This window comes from Telopea speciosissima, chromosome 3 (assembly GCF_018873765.1).
Source record: "Telopea speciosissima isolate NSW1024214 ecotype Mountain lineage chromosome 3, Tspe_v1, whole genome shotgun sequence".
NCBI lineage: Eukaryota > Viridiplantae > Streptophyta > Magnoliopsida > Proteales > Proteaceae > Telopea > Telopea speciosissima.
In genome coordinates, this window is record NC_057918.1 from 27630589 (window position 1) to 27646069 (window position 15481).

The window sequence follows — 15481 nt, forward strand, 5'->3', positions numbered from 1 at the left end:
CAAACCAACCACACGTATGCATCAGCCAGTTTTGAGATCTATCTATGGTATCAAACAGGATTCCAGGAGTTGGAACATATGTTTTGATCAAACTGTCAAAGCGTTTTGGGTTTGAACAAAACATAGATACCCATGCGTTATAAGAAGGTCAATGGGAGTAATGTTTGTTTTCTGATCTTTTATGTTGACGATATTCTCTTCACTTGGAATGACATGGACATGTTGTCATCTGTAAAGGAGTGGATGTCTAAGACCTTATCAATGAAAAACCTTGACAAAGCCAGCTACATCATAGGAATTAAGCATGTGAGAGATTGCAAGAACATAATGTTGTGCTTATCACAATCCAATTACATTGACAAAATACTGGGCAAGTTTGGTATTAATGATTTTAAGAAAGGAAGTGTTCCTTTCAAACATGGGGTCACTTTATCCAAGTGTTAGTGTCCTTAGACTATTGGGGATATAGAGGCAATGAAGAGAATTCCTTATACTTTGATCGTATAAAGTCTCATGTAGGCCATGTTATGCACCAGGCTAGATATTTGTCATGTGGTAGGGATTACGAGCTGGTATCAGTCTTATCCAGGCCAGGAGCATTGGATTGTTGTCAAGTGTATTCTCAAGTATTTGAAGAGGATCAAAGATTATTTTTTAGTCTTTGGTTGTGACTAGTTGTCAGTCATAGGTTATACGGACTTAGATTTTGAGACTAACAAAGATTATAGAAAATCGACATCTGATATGGTTTTTGTTATGGGTGGTGGAGATATAATTTGAAGAGTATCAAGCAGAAATTAACGATTGACTCCACAACTGAAGTTGAGAATACCTAGAAACTAGTGAAGCAGCCAAGGAAGGGGTTTGGGTCAAGAAATTCTTAATCGACCTAGGGGTAGCACCTGAGCTCATCGAGCACCCCATTATGTTTTTTTTGCTAAAGGTCAGCAAGTATATATTGAAAGTAAGATGAAAATTACAAAAATAAAAGAACTGAACAGCTGCTGTGGCTTAAGAGCACAAACAGCTAATTACAAGTACAATCAAGATCGTAGCAGCCTCACTACAGGTTTGGAGAGGCGGTAGTACGGTCTGCCCAAAGCTTCCCATGTAATAGTATGAGCAATGAAGTTAGGGGATCCGTTCCAGTTCTCAGAAGTTTTGGAATTTGCTGCACGATTGGCAAGGGCATCGGCTGTGGCATTACCCTCTCTATAACAATGGGTGATTCGCCACTGTATTGATTTTAGGTAATTTTTAGCAGTCCACCAGCGTTGAAGGAAGTCCCACGGGATCTTAGAGGAAAGAATGCCAGTAACCATCGTGGCTGAATCACACTCCACCCAGAGGCGCTCGACCTCTAGATCTTTCGCCTCATTTATGCCAATAAAAAAGGCTGCCATCTCAGCTTGGAAGTTCGTTCCGATTCCTTGGAAAATAGAGAAGCATCTTCTTGTTACACCAAGGTGATTCCTGAAAATCCCCCCTGCACCTGAATAGCCGGGATTGCCAATGGAAGAGCTGTCAATGTTCAGTTTCCACCACCCCACAGGGGGCGTCTTCCATCGAATTTCAAGATTTTGCTTCAATTTGGGCGTTGCAGTGTCTACCTTGAAGAATTTTGCTAGCATTAGATCATTTACTGATTTAATTTGGATTCCTTTGGTTATAGAGCAATCTGCAATCTCAACGATACAACGTTGCATGACCCACATTGGAGTGTTGCGCTGGTTGTCATACCTTCGTCTATTTCTTTCCACCCAAATCTGTTGGCATACAATTATAAGGAGTGCCTTCCAGATATCAGCCACCAAAACTATCTTTGCTCTTCTCCGCCACCATGAGAAAAGGAGCTCCATGGAGGGGAAACCGTTCCAATGCTCATTGAAAAGATCTAAATCTCGACCCAAATCTGGTTCGAGAAAATGCAATTGAGGAAGATGTGATTCCTTGAATCCTCTTCAGCCCAACAAAGCTCACATCTGGACACCAGTGGAACTGCTCTACGACGAACATTCTCATCAGTAGGGAGTGATTTGTGAACTAGTCTCCAGCCAAACATGGAACTGCGGGGGTGGAGATGTTGAAGCCAAACTGCCTAAGTCCACTCCGGATTTGCTGCTCTTTGCCTCAACCCTTCCCAGGCTGAGTGCACCGAGAAGGATCCAGACTTGGTGTTCGCCCAAACCCGAACGTCCTCCCTCCCTGAAGGCACAATATTCAGGTTGTGTATCTTGGAGAAAACGCCTTGAAGCACCTGATCCTCCACCCGTGGGAACACCCATTTACCTTCTTCAATAAAATCTGAGACGGTGGCTGTGAGGTTGTTGGGAATACGGCCTTGCAGCAACTGGTCTATGCTATGGTTACCCAACCACTTGTCATACCAAAACCTAATGGAATCTCCATTCCCAACCACCCAGCGTTCTTCGGCTTGAATGAAGTCCCACACCTTCTTTAATCCTATAAGTACCGTAGAGGAACCCACATATTTCTTCAGGGAACCATCCTTATTAACCAATCTTCCTTGCAAGAAGGTAGTTAAGCTTGAATTTCCATGTCTTATAGACCAGGCAAACTTGGAAAGAAGGGCTAGGTTTACCTCTCTGAGACATCGGATGCCAAGTCCCCCTTCATCTTTCGGCTTACAAAGGGTGTCCCACCTTACAGTGATGGCTTTGGATTTGTCTGAGTCCCCTGACCAAATGAAATTACGGACCCATCTTTCCATGCAATCAATAGCAGACGACGGCCAAAAATACATAGAGAGGTTGTGTATTGGAATGCTTCCCATGACCGATCTTACCAATTCCACACGCCCAGCCAGGGAAAGAAGGCGACCTTTCCAAGAAGAAAGCTTTTTCTTGAAGTGATCAAGGAGAGGAAGATTTTGCCCATTATGATGTATTATACAATCAGGGAGTCATAGCACAAGCAAAGGAACCTAGGGCTCATCAGAAAAACAAGCATGTGGAGTGGAAATTTCATTTGATTTGAGAAATTATTTAGTGTGGTGAAATTTGACTCTATTCAGAATATTTTTGATCCCTTGACAAAGGTTTGTCACTTTCTATTTTTGAAAAGCATGTTGAGAACATGGGTGTAAGGTACATGGGGAATTGTCTATGATGTACATGAAAGTTGGAAATGTGTCCATCAAACTCTATTAAATTAAATTTTCTAATTTACTTAATTATTTAGCATGATCTTTTAATGGTCCAAGGTTGTCCATGGGTTCCAACCCAAAACTGTTCACGACTAGGGACGAGATTGGACACCTTGTTCATATGGTCATTACGCTGTATGTACCTAGGAATGGTTATTCCAAGGCCTAAGTGTGAGTGTACATATTATGTTTTCATTGAACTGGATCATTCGAGAATTTCTCATGTGGGTTACTATCGGATATGGTACGGTATATATGTCGGTCCCTTGACTTGAGGGGTCCTTATCGATGCAGTTATGCTTTGTGAATTTTGGCCACCAGCGATTGATGTCTTGCTGACTATATATCGGTGTATTGATTCCTAGTGTTTGGTCTTATATTCAAAAGAGATGTCCAACACAGAATCACTGTCCTAATTGGGTGAATGTCAAGGAGCAAGAAAGTCTGTAACTGATTGGACAAATATGAATATAGTAGCATTTGGATAAATTATTTTTAAAATATTTGGAAAATTAACATATTTTATTATTTATTTTCACAAACATTTAAAAAGTTTTCGATCCAATCTGAATTACGTAATATCTGTAATAGAAGTTTTGGCGCATTAGGGACTTGACATTAATTTTGCACATGCCATATAGTATGCCATATGATATTGTTTAGTGGGGAACTAATCCTTAATTAATCTACTTAAATTGGGAGTTTTTGGTTATACTTACTTATTATGTATGTATTGGTAAATATTACATTGAAAATGTACTATTCACTACACTACATAATGAGTTATATCCCTATAGGGTCATACTTTTACGACAACATATATAAGTTGGCATATATTCATGAGAAGATGAACGTTATTTTGGAATCTTTAGATATGAGATTTGATCTGATGTCATAAAGATTGGATTCTGATTCCATGGAGTTTGATGTACAACTGGAAGAGTGTTGGTGGATATGTGTCCATCAAAGTATTATAAGGGCCCACCATATTATCTATGTGTGGAGATGAGAGTTTAAATTTTAAATTCAAACCCTAACATCCTATATTGAGGGGATTTGATCCCCAACCACTTAAAGTGATTAATTCATCGAACCTAGACGGAATAAAGGCAAAGTAGAGTTGGTGCAGTTTGGGAAACTGCCATCACCCCTAAATAGTTAGGTTTAAATTGCATATTTGAGTAATTAATCAATATACTCTTTTGATGAAAGAGTAGTTCTCTCCCTCTCTTTCTCGCCAAAGGGAACAAGGTCAAGTCCCATTGCATGTTCTCCATTGAAACCTGAAGAAGGCAAGGTGATTCCATCACTGTGGGAACGAACAAAAAACTAACTTGCTGTCGTGAAGAGAGAACTACTCGTAGAAGGGCTAAGTCCGCATGGAGGCTACGTGATAGCAAAGTTACGGGTAACCTTCTTCTCCCTCAGTTAATTGTTTATGAATGATCATCCCCAACGGTAGGTTGATCCCGTCTCTAACTAACACATTGTATATTCCTGTCTCAATTCTGATTTAGGTTTCCTATCTCATGTAATACTATTTGGAGTCATCGATTCAATTAATTACATATATAGATGATAAGGTGAAATTGGAGAGAGTGATTAGAATCAGCCAAGATAAAAAAATTCCTTAGGGCAGAATCAAATAAGAATGTGTCATATTTTGATACACACAACATAAATTCTGCGATCTTTATGATCAAACTCCACAATTGCTCCTGTTTTAGCTTCAACACCTGAATTCTTAGTAGATAGCTGTATTTATATTTTGAACTTGAACACCCACCTCTTGTGCTTGTTCCCAATTGTTGGATCCTATGCTAACTATTTTAAATTTTGATTCAAATAATACAGATATCTGCAAAAATCCATTTAACATAGTTATTATTATTGTCTCTCTAGTAATATAATTAACTGAGCAAACAAGGATTCCTCAAGGTTTTAGAGATTGTCATTACCAGGCAATCTTTTTAATCATATACTACCCAAAATGGAAATTGAAGCTTTAGATCTCTAGAACAATATCTGCATCAAAAAATTTGCCCATTAATCCCTTTTTGCTTAACTAATTTTATGCAAAAACTTTTTATGAATACCATGATTTCATAGCAAGAATAACTTACATTCAGAGTCTGTCTTGACCCATTTACTGCCATCTTTCGCTTTTTCGGGCAAGTCATCTTCCTTCCTGTCTTGCCCCACCATATGTCTATTTTCCAGGTATTTCTTCATTGATGCAGTTGGAGTAGAACTTTGTGGATATATCTTCTTTTGAAGAATTGCCCTCAAAAGCTGCAAACAAGAACCATGGTTAATTAATTAATCTTCTTATAGGGACCCAACCTTGTATTTATAATACAAAACCTTAATCTTTATCCACCCCCACAATGGAAAAGACTAGTATACCCCTATTAACCTTAAAGTAATCCAAAACCGGGTTTCATGATCATGAACCCACACCAATAGAGTAGGGTATAATTAATTAAACCCATAAAAACTAACATAAACCACTAATAATATACTTACTGGATATATATATATATATATATATATATATATATATATATATGAAATACATACCTTTTCCATTCTTGATTCTGGAATTGGATCTCTTAAACAGGGAGTGAAGGTGGGAGCTGGTGCAAATCCACTTCTACAAGCGAACATCTTCTTAAGAAGAAAGGTTACAGATCTTTTCTTGATCGCATTTGCATTGTTAGTATTACTATCCAAACAGGTGCCTTTGTCTTTACTCAAGACCACAGTAGTAGTACTGGTAATATGTTCTTGATAAGGAAGATCTTTATCATCTAAATCATCACAGAATTTAGTGCAATTTGTTCTATCAACCTCCAAGCTTGATGGGCAGTTTAAGAATTTGTCTAAGGGGAGATTATTACTACTTTCTCCTGTTGATTCAGATTCATTATTGGAAACAGGTTTACGTGATAATAGCTTAGTTAACTCTTTCTGTAATTTCCCAACTTCTTCAGGTGTGAAATCTTCCAGTAGTTCTAGTGATGAAGATGGATCTTCTTGAGTATTATCACTCTCTGATTCTTCTTTCAGATTGTTATTTCCGAATGTCCCAATTGCTAGCAACCCATGTGGCCAATCGCTGAATTCTTCATTTGGAGGTTCTTGCCGGATTTGATCTGAGTATAGGGACAGAAGAAAGGAAAAACTACTTCAGAAATTTATTTGGAAGATCAAAAGCTTTTGTACATTACACACAAATGTCTTGTTAATTTCCCTGTGGACCACCCGACGGGTCAACCGGGTTCACTTGAATCTGAAGCAAGATATGGCATGGATTTGGGTATCAGTATCGGTATCTTTGGTAGCCGGAACCTGATACCGATACCTGCACGGTTGATCGTATTTGTCTCGGTATCAGGTGTATCAGCCGGATTGGCTTTGATGACCTGATACGAGTTATAAACATACACTTCATGGTTTAAAGTATTCTTATCGTATCAACAGATAATATTTATAAAGGGTGATGTTCTCTGTGCCGCAGTGCAGCCTAGGCCCAGACACATGGGTCTGTCATTCAGGGGGGTAGGGTGGTCATTTTGCCCACCCCCATGTGTCTAGGCGCAGCCTGCATAGAGAACATTTGGCCTATTTATAAAATTTTAGATTTTATTTTTTCAACCAATACAATAGTCAATCCCATCAAATGATTCAGATTGATCGAATCAGACCAATTCAGCCAATATATATCAATTTTGGTATTTATATCAGCTGAAACCGATACCTTAAACGCAACAACTCAGATGGATGGTAATCACTAAGCTAGGGGTGTCAATTGGTTGGTTCGGTCTGGTTTTGGTAGGTTTGAATTGATTTTGGGGTGAAAATGAGAGAATCCAAAACTAAACCAATCAGGGAAGGTTCGATTTCAATCGGTTTCAGCCTGGTTTGGGTTTGGTTTATTTGGTTTTTCTCTTATCAGTTTGATATTGGGTCCGGTCTGATTTAGGTTTGGTTTTCCTATATGTTATATACATTATTATTTAAAAAAAAGAACATGTTTTTTTTTAATGTTTTCGGGTTGATATCAATTTGGATTTGATTTCAGTCTGATTTTTTAGAATCGTTATCCTCTCTTGTTACAACACGGTGTTGTACCGCATCGTGCGATGCTACAGAGTCCATGTGGCACAATGGGCCCCACATGGTGCACATGGCCTCTGCAGCCGTTGCACGATGCGTTACAACACCGTGCTGTAACAAGAGAGAATAAAAATTCGATTTTTCATGTTTGGTGTGATTTTGATTGGTCCGGTGCAGTCTGATTTTCAATTGGTCCCGCAATATCTGAAACCAAAGCCAATCCAATAAAGAATCGGATCGGTTCAAATCGGTTTCACTAAGCATATAATTGGCTTGGGCTTATGGCTCCATTCATGAAATCGTTGAAATAGGGTAACCACAAAGTCATGTATGCTGCACGTGTGCTTTGGAAGACGTGAAAGGAGTCTTCCAGGTAAAGGTTGCCAGATTTTCCGCTCCTTCTTTTGAAGCCTCCTTTTTTTTTTTTTTCACCTTTTCACGGAAAAGTATATGTTTTGATTAATTGATTTTGACCATATGTTTGGTTAATTGAATAACCATTTTAAGTCTCCTAGCAATTCATGGGCACATTACCATATGTTTGGTTAATTGAATTTGACCATTCTATTAAGTCTCCCAGTATTTCATGGGCACAAATTTTTTTTTTTGAGTGAAAATTCTGTTATGTGTCTAATGGGGTTCGGTCTAGTGTATGAGCGTAAATCAATCTAATATGAGATAGGTTAAAAGGTTTGATTTAGCGCGTTTCATCTGCTCTGAAGCTTTTGGTGTATCGATCAAGTACTTAACAACATGATCTTATATTGTTATTGTCTTGTGTAGAACTTTTTTATAGGACTATTAATAGTAACATACATAAGTACACACTTGGCGTTTACCCTCCAATGAGGAAAAAAACAAAAAAGGGTGGGTGTTCTCTCACTTTGTGGGGAGCATGGTTTTGTGCATGTCAGGGGACCAATGAGAGTGCATAAGTTGGCATAAGGGGACGAGATTTCTACCTTTCATGGGGATGGGGCAGTCATTTCATCTGTCTGTGTCTAGACGTGTGCGATACACTCCCCTCATAGAAAACTTTCTTCCAAAAAAAATATACACTTCCTATAACAAACCTTTTTTTTTTTTTTGGGGGGGGCGGGTTTGGGTCCTCCACCGACATGGGGACCTTCCCACATGAGATGTCACCATCCATGGGGAGAGGATCCCATGTGGGGAGGTACCCACATGGGCAGAGGATCTAGACCCTAGGGGTACTGGAGGTGTTGAGTCCGGATCCCCTCCCCCACATGGTAACCACCCCTACCCATCTCAAACCATCCAGGGGTGGAGGTAGTGTACGATAGGATGTGGCCTGGGTTGGTTACCATGTGAGGAGAGGATCCCCACTTGGAGGTGTTAAGACTTAGGACATTCTAATTTTCTGAAACAAATCTAACAACCCTTGGTATAGCTGAAATTTCAGAAAATTTAAATTCCTTAACCGTACAATAAATAGAAAATAAATATACATTTGTTTTTCCATGAGATTTATCACCAGTTTAATAAGCAACCCTCTCCCCCCACCACCTTCCCTGGTTCTAAAAGGAGAGAGAGAGAGAAAGAGAGAGAGAGTTAATAGCTTCATGGAATATCTATATAACTAACCCTAATCAGAATCAGCATTACCATTACAGTTCTTCAGAATTATGAACAATTATTTTTGTGGAAGTTAAACATAATAGTTAATAAGAGGATCGAGATTTACTTAATAAAAACACAAATCTCTCAAGAAATAATTTGTGTAGGTTGTAAAGGGGAAGGATATTGAAGGAGGAAAAAGACTAGCTTAACCATGAATAAATTAAAGAGATTGAAAGAGGTAGCATGCACTTACGATTAACTGAAACCCCACTGGGCTTATTGCTGCTCCCTGCTCTTCCGCTAAGCTTAGTTTGCATCCAATTGAAGAAGATCTACAAACAAACAAATCAAACTACACTCATTAACTTACCAAACTTAATCAATCATTAACTCTCACTCTCTCTCTCTTTCTCTTTCACTTTCTCCACCTCTAGCTTTTGTGTATTTTACCTTCATCGTTTTGTGCTGTAGATGGTTTTAGAGCTCTCTTCAAATCAAAACAATCAAAACACCAACAGATCGAGATAGATGGTGGGAGTGACAACCAATGGAAATGAAGTTGGTGGTCCTGCAAAAAAAAAAGATACTCGGATCTTGTAAACCAATGAGAGCATTGGGAGTATTAAATAGATCGCGAAAGGGCTTTAAGAGAATTCCACGGCCAAGCAAGTAGTTGCTACTGGTTCAAGTTCCCAAGCACACCCTTTCCACCCTCTTTCCCTCTCTCTTCCACCATTTTTCAACTATTGTGCTCATTTCCCCCACTCGTATCTTATTTAATTAATTAGTACAGAAACAACAACAACAATAATATTATAATAAAAATATCTCCATATCTTATATTTCTTATTTGCTGTAGTTTTTCATGGGAATTGGATTAAATCTTAAGCTTCTCTCTACCTGAACAAGTTGCACATCAATCTCAGACATATGCGACTATATATCCTATCGGAGTTTGAAAGTGTTTACCTTCCCACTGAGCTTGTCCACGAAAGAGTGACCGAAAATCACAAAATATGTCTCCCTATTTTTGCTACTCCATGTGCATTTATGTTATCAAATGAGAGAGATTTGATTTGAAATAAGTGACTAGTAGCTGTTGGAGGGTCCAATCCAAAACCTCAAGGCATTCGATAGAAAGAGTTCGTCAAGTACATGAAGGCTGCGCACCAAGGTGAAACTATAACTCTATAATTCCCAACATCTAATGTTGATCACCTTGCTCAAGGTTCCTCCGGGGGGGGAGATTAGTCATAATCGGATGTTATTAAAGTGTAAACATATGAAATAAAAATAAATAAATAAATACATTAGCATAGGTTGATCATGTTGAGGATTTGATTGATGTCTTGTATTCCTTCATTTGCATTAAGTGAGATGCTTCTAAACTCCTGTTAAGAGGACCGGAGGAATTGACCCACCCTGTGCGTTAATTTATGTTATTATTAGCCAGGTCTTGACAAACTAATGGCTCCATGCAAGGTTTGGGGGTGGTAGCTCCCAAGAATCATTTTAGGGTTATATGGGTATTTTGGTAAAATTCCTATATAAGGTTTCGCTATAAATTTGTACCAAGGGTTTTTTGTCCGTAACCAATCTTAGAGAGGTGTGAGGGCTAGGGGTGTCAACGTTGGGACCGAACCAGGTAAATTGGGTCTAACCAAACCGAAACAGCCCGACCTGACCTGAAGGCTTATTTGGTTGGTTTCGGTTTGGGGGATTATGACACCAAACCGAAAATCGAAAACCAAAACCGAAACTAAACTGGTCTACTCCAATAAGAAACCGATAACAACCCGAAACCCATTAAGAATCATATATATATATTTTCTATAGTGTTATATCAATGTGTATGGTAATTGAAATCGGACCGAAACCGAAACCAATCCGATAACAAACTAATATAAACTCGAAACCAAACCGAGTCGAAACCAAACTTTCTTTATTGGTTTGGTTTCAATTTCATCATTCCCACACCGAAACTGACTCAAATTGAAAGGAAACCGGTCCGAACCAACCGATTGACACCCCTAGTGAGGAAGAACAGTTGTAAACTTATTCTCCATTAAAAGTGAAATATATCTCATTTCACCGGACATAGACAATCTTACCGAACCACATAAATCTTTGTATTTGACTGTGTGATTATTGTTTGCGATTTCTATTCTTTGATTCATCGTTTGAAGTTAACGTAATTCAAATAGGTGATACTTTGGTTCACCATTAATTGTGAGATCATGGGCTTATTCTTTATATTTGCAATATACATTGACTATCCTAGCTCATATAGAAAATGTAGGATATAAGAAAACAGGGAAAAAAAAAAAAACAAAACCTAATCGATCACTGAAAAGAGTGTAGAGTTAAGAAGATGACTGCCCAGTGCCCACTTGTCTCTTTGCTAGCTCCCTAGCCTACAGTCCAAAGAGGTAGAGGAAGGTGATCAGGTTGTGCAGCTTTGGAAATTAATGTTAATGGGAGAAGGTGGGAATGGGGTGCAAGGATAAGGAAAATGCCATAATGTTCGCGTGGAAATGTCTCTTACTAACCGGACACCCCGCCTAATATACCACATCTTATTACTGTCACAGAATCACTCGGAGGCAGCCGTCACTTCCCCATAATTCCTTAAGCACACATTATATATATATATTTATTTATTTATACCTTACCATTAGTTAATAAGCAATATGCAGCTCTTGTACTATATATGGATTGATTAAGCTTGATATACTCAAAAATAAAAAAAAATATCCTACTACTTCTGTCTACCCAATAATAAAAAATAAAAAAAAATAAAAAAAAAATCTTATGTGAGATGAAGTTGATTTATGGGGGGAGGGTTTCCCACGCCGTCTGTGTAAGAAAGAATTTGCACGTCACACCAATGAGGTTAGGACTATAAAAAGGTCGGGTTGGGTTGGACTGGGCTTTTCAAAACCCCAGCTCAACCCTAAGTCCCGCTAATTGGGGCCAAGCTCAACCCGACTCTAACTTAGGGCAAGAAAAATCTAACTCTGACCCGCCCTGAGGGTCAGGTCAAGCTGACCCTAATTGGCCATGATCATGGTGCATGGGTTGGCCAGGCTAGGAAAGGGAGATGCCTGGGCTAGCCAGGCTGCGAAGGTGGTGATGAAGAAGAAGAAGAAGAAGAAGAAAGAAGAAAGAAGAGACAGAAGAAGAAGACCAACAAAAAAAAAGAAAGAAAAGGAAGAAGAAGATAGGGTCAGCTTGGGCCAGCCCGGGCTCAGCCGGAGGCCTCAACCCTAACCCGACCCAACCTGACCCTGACTCAAGGCCAAAGAATCTCAACTCAGGTCCTATCCGGATCAGCTCAGGCGGTCAAGACCAAACTTGCACCCCTCAATGAGGATATGTCGATATGAAGAATGATATCATACATATATTACAATTTACACCTTTGCAACATATGCTTCTTTTTCCCTTGATTTGTATGCACATTCATCAAGTGCCCTAATGCACTTAGATGGAGGGTATTTTGAATAAAGAGAGCGCTCTTAAGCATAATCTTGGCTAAATATTATTTCTTCTTCCTAAAGAGCAAGACAAAAACATTGCCATGTACCTCACAACATGTCAAAGTGACCAAGTCAACAAATACAAACATCAGAAAAAAGTACTAAGAACCCCATCTCTCATATTTTCGACATTATCAGCTCAAATTTGATTTTCCCAACTTAAATTTACATATTTTTTTTTATTGCTTCTAACATACCAAACGTAATATAGAGATAACCACCGAACAATTAAGAATTGCTCTCTAAAGATCTCTCACAAATTATTGACAACGTAACCCACACACACACACACAAAGAGAGAGAGAGAGAGAGAGAGAATGAAGGATTGTGTGAGTAGCAACCCTAAGTTACACGTGTACTGCAAATCCCATTGACGAGGGGATCTGCAAATGTTGGTATAGGACTACAAGTTCCTATAAATTTTCGTGGTAAACTGTGCACATTGGTAAAACCATCATTGATTTTGACTTTGATTATCAGAGTGGGTCGTCCTATAAGAACTTTACGTGTTCTAGCTTGTTCACCAACATCACTACTATCATCATCAACCAGTACTAGCAATTCACCAAATCAAAACGAACAACCAAATCCAATCCTAAAATCTAATTAGGCATCACCATACCTGCACCATAAGGTGAGCAGGATAGGTCAACTTGAAGCAAACAGAGAGACACTATGCAATTTTATACTCAGTTTGGGAACCCCAACATGGAAGAGTACTGTAAAAAAAGGGACAAAAGTTACACGGCTTGTTGTAAGCAAGTAGAGCACAATTTTTCTACCAGATTTTCCATTTTCCCTTCTTTTTAAAGGTTTCAAGTTTCAACAACGGGGACGAGTAGAGGGATGAAAGAGTTGGTGATGGCGAAGCAACGCAAAATTTCAACAGCATCTCCTGCCCTCCAACACGATTCTACCCCATCCGAAGAAGGGGAACCAAAAAGCCCAACCCCATAAGGAGGGGATCCGGTTCCTCTCTAGGGAGCTCAGCGCCCAGGGGGCATCCAAGGGTTGGGCTGTGCTGCACACATCTCGGTGCATGCCTAACGATTTGTACAGTACAACCCAACGGCTGGATGCTCCTTGGGCATGCTGGGCTCCTGGAGAGGAGCTCAATTCATAAGGAGGATGGTCTTAGGTAACTTGATCAATACGCTAAAAGCATCAGAGTTTATCCAACACATTAAGTCAAACCCTTCTAACCCAATCTAGCGCCCATACACTAGATCGAACCCCATAATATAACAAGGAGAAACAAAGAATGCCTATTTTTTATCCAGAAAATGATTCTGAATCTTAGCTCTTGTCACCACACATGGATCTTTATCCTCTTAGATTCCTTGTCCAGTACAGTTCATACGATTCCTCTCACGAGGCAAAAATGACCTCCTTATCCCCTGCACTAGGATAATTTTCCCACCACATACTCACTTCTCTCTTTTATCCTTTCCGATTTTGATGGAATTTTGAAGAAAACGAGTAGGGAGAAATCCAATTTAACTACCTCATTGCAATCAAACAATATAATTTTGGTATTTTCAAGAAAAATATAGATAACTATTCCATTCCATCTCGCCGTAACACCAGCAAACACAGTCTCATGGATTCTCACGTTTCAAACAGAACTGTTGCAACAGTGGAGACTGTAGAAGGTAATTAGATCATTCATATATATACAAAGGAGAGATCATTATGGCATTCGGTTGTGCAATTTGGTTTGTCCACGTGTTACACGACAACCTTGTTATGACCCTTGATCGTGCAATTGGTCCCTTGTCTTTGTCCCCATTAAGGAATCGGATTCCGGATCAGATCCCGTGAAGGTTTGACGACATGTGTCCTCTAATTTCCATAAATAACCCTTCACATTGTCATTAAGATTGTTAAAGGGGCATTTGTGCAATTAAAAGAATATATGTAGTACTTTAACCCCCCCCCACCCTAAAAAAAAAGAAATATATGTAGTATATGTAATAAGTGTTAAAAAAAATTATTAATATATATAAAAAGTCTTTATTTTCTACGGCTTCGTTTGGGTGCAAGGGGAATTAAAGGGAAGAGAATTGAAATTTTCAAAGTTGAAATAGAAATTTTGTAATCATTATTCTATGGGACTATATCACTAATTCCAAATCATTTCATATTTGGTTATTAAATTTCATTTTATTTTGTATTCATATCCTTTTGATTTAATGGTTTAAAAAGTCAAACGAAAATTACATGTAAAATATATCATTACTAAATATGATAAGAAATTTAAGTAGTTTATCCAAACACATGAGATAATGATTACAAAAATTTCTTTTTTAAATTTAAAAATTTTTACTTCCCTTCCCTTAGATTTCCCTTGCACCTTGCAACCAAACGTAGCTTACATACGGGGAGTTGGTCCGAGGAGTCCGGAGACTCCGGACTAAGTTATTAACCTTCCCCTCTCCTTTACAAAAGGGGGAAAAAAAAAAAAATTCTTTCCCTCCCAAAAACTAATAATACCTTTAGGGAAAAGAACAAAAAAATTTAAAAACTTTGAAAAAATTCAAAAACATTCAATCGGATTGGATCGACTGATCCAATCGAGTTGGCTGATCCAGAGAATGACCTAGTGAAACCTTGCCGTATCGGTCTAATCTCAAGATCAGCCACGATTGATACCAATCAGATCCGAGATTACGAACCATGGGGCCAACATCTCTTTTCTATACTCTTTGTTAGTCTTAATATAATATTTTTTTTTCATAAAAAAAACCTTGACCATATGTTAGTTTCAAACCTTGACAATATCTTAAAAAATAATCTAAATTGGGTAATATGTTAGTTTCAAATTTAGACTTAATCATGTAACCAACATATTTTGAGTATTTTCAACCGTCCATTTCTTTTTAGAAAATTTTCATTTATCCACAGAGGTTCAAAACTTTTTTTTGCCACTTGATCAACTTTGTTTTGATTGAAACTTGACATGTCAACAGGGCAATCTGCTACGTGACATATATTTGTGCCAGACTAGAAAAACTACCTAAACCAGTGGAATAACAGGTAATTGATACTAATACTATAGAATGAGAATCCATATGAG

The 15481-nt window shown here is 38.5% G+C and overlaps 1 protein-coding gene across 1 annotated transcript; it reads right to left on the reverse strand.

The window, feature by feature from the left end:
- Window positions 1-5139: 5139 nt before the first annotated feature.
- On the reverse strand, window positions 5140-9328 carry LOC122656466 (protein DEEPER ROOTING 1-like). The gene is made up of 5 exons (XM_043850981.1): window positions 9317-9328; window positions 9120-9198; window positions 5747-6321; window positions 5290-5458; window positions 5140-5191 (listed from the first exon to the last, which is right to left on the reverse strand). The coding sequence occupies exons 1-5, from the start codon at window positions 9320-9322 to the stop codon at window positions 5172-5174; spliced, it is 849 nt and encodes a 282-aa protein (XP_043706916.1). The 5' UTR covers window positions 9323-9328; the 3' UTR covers window positions 5140-5171.
- Window positions 9329-15481: the final 6153 nt, after the last annotated feature.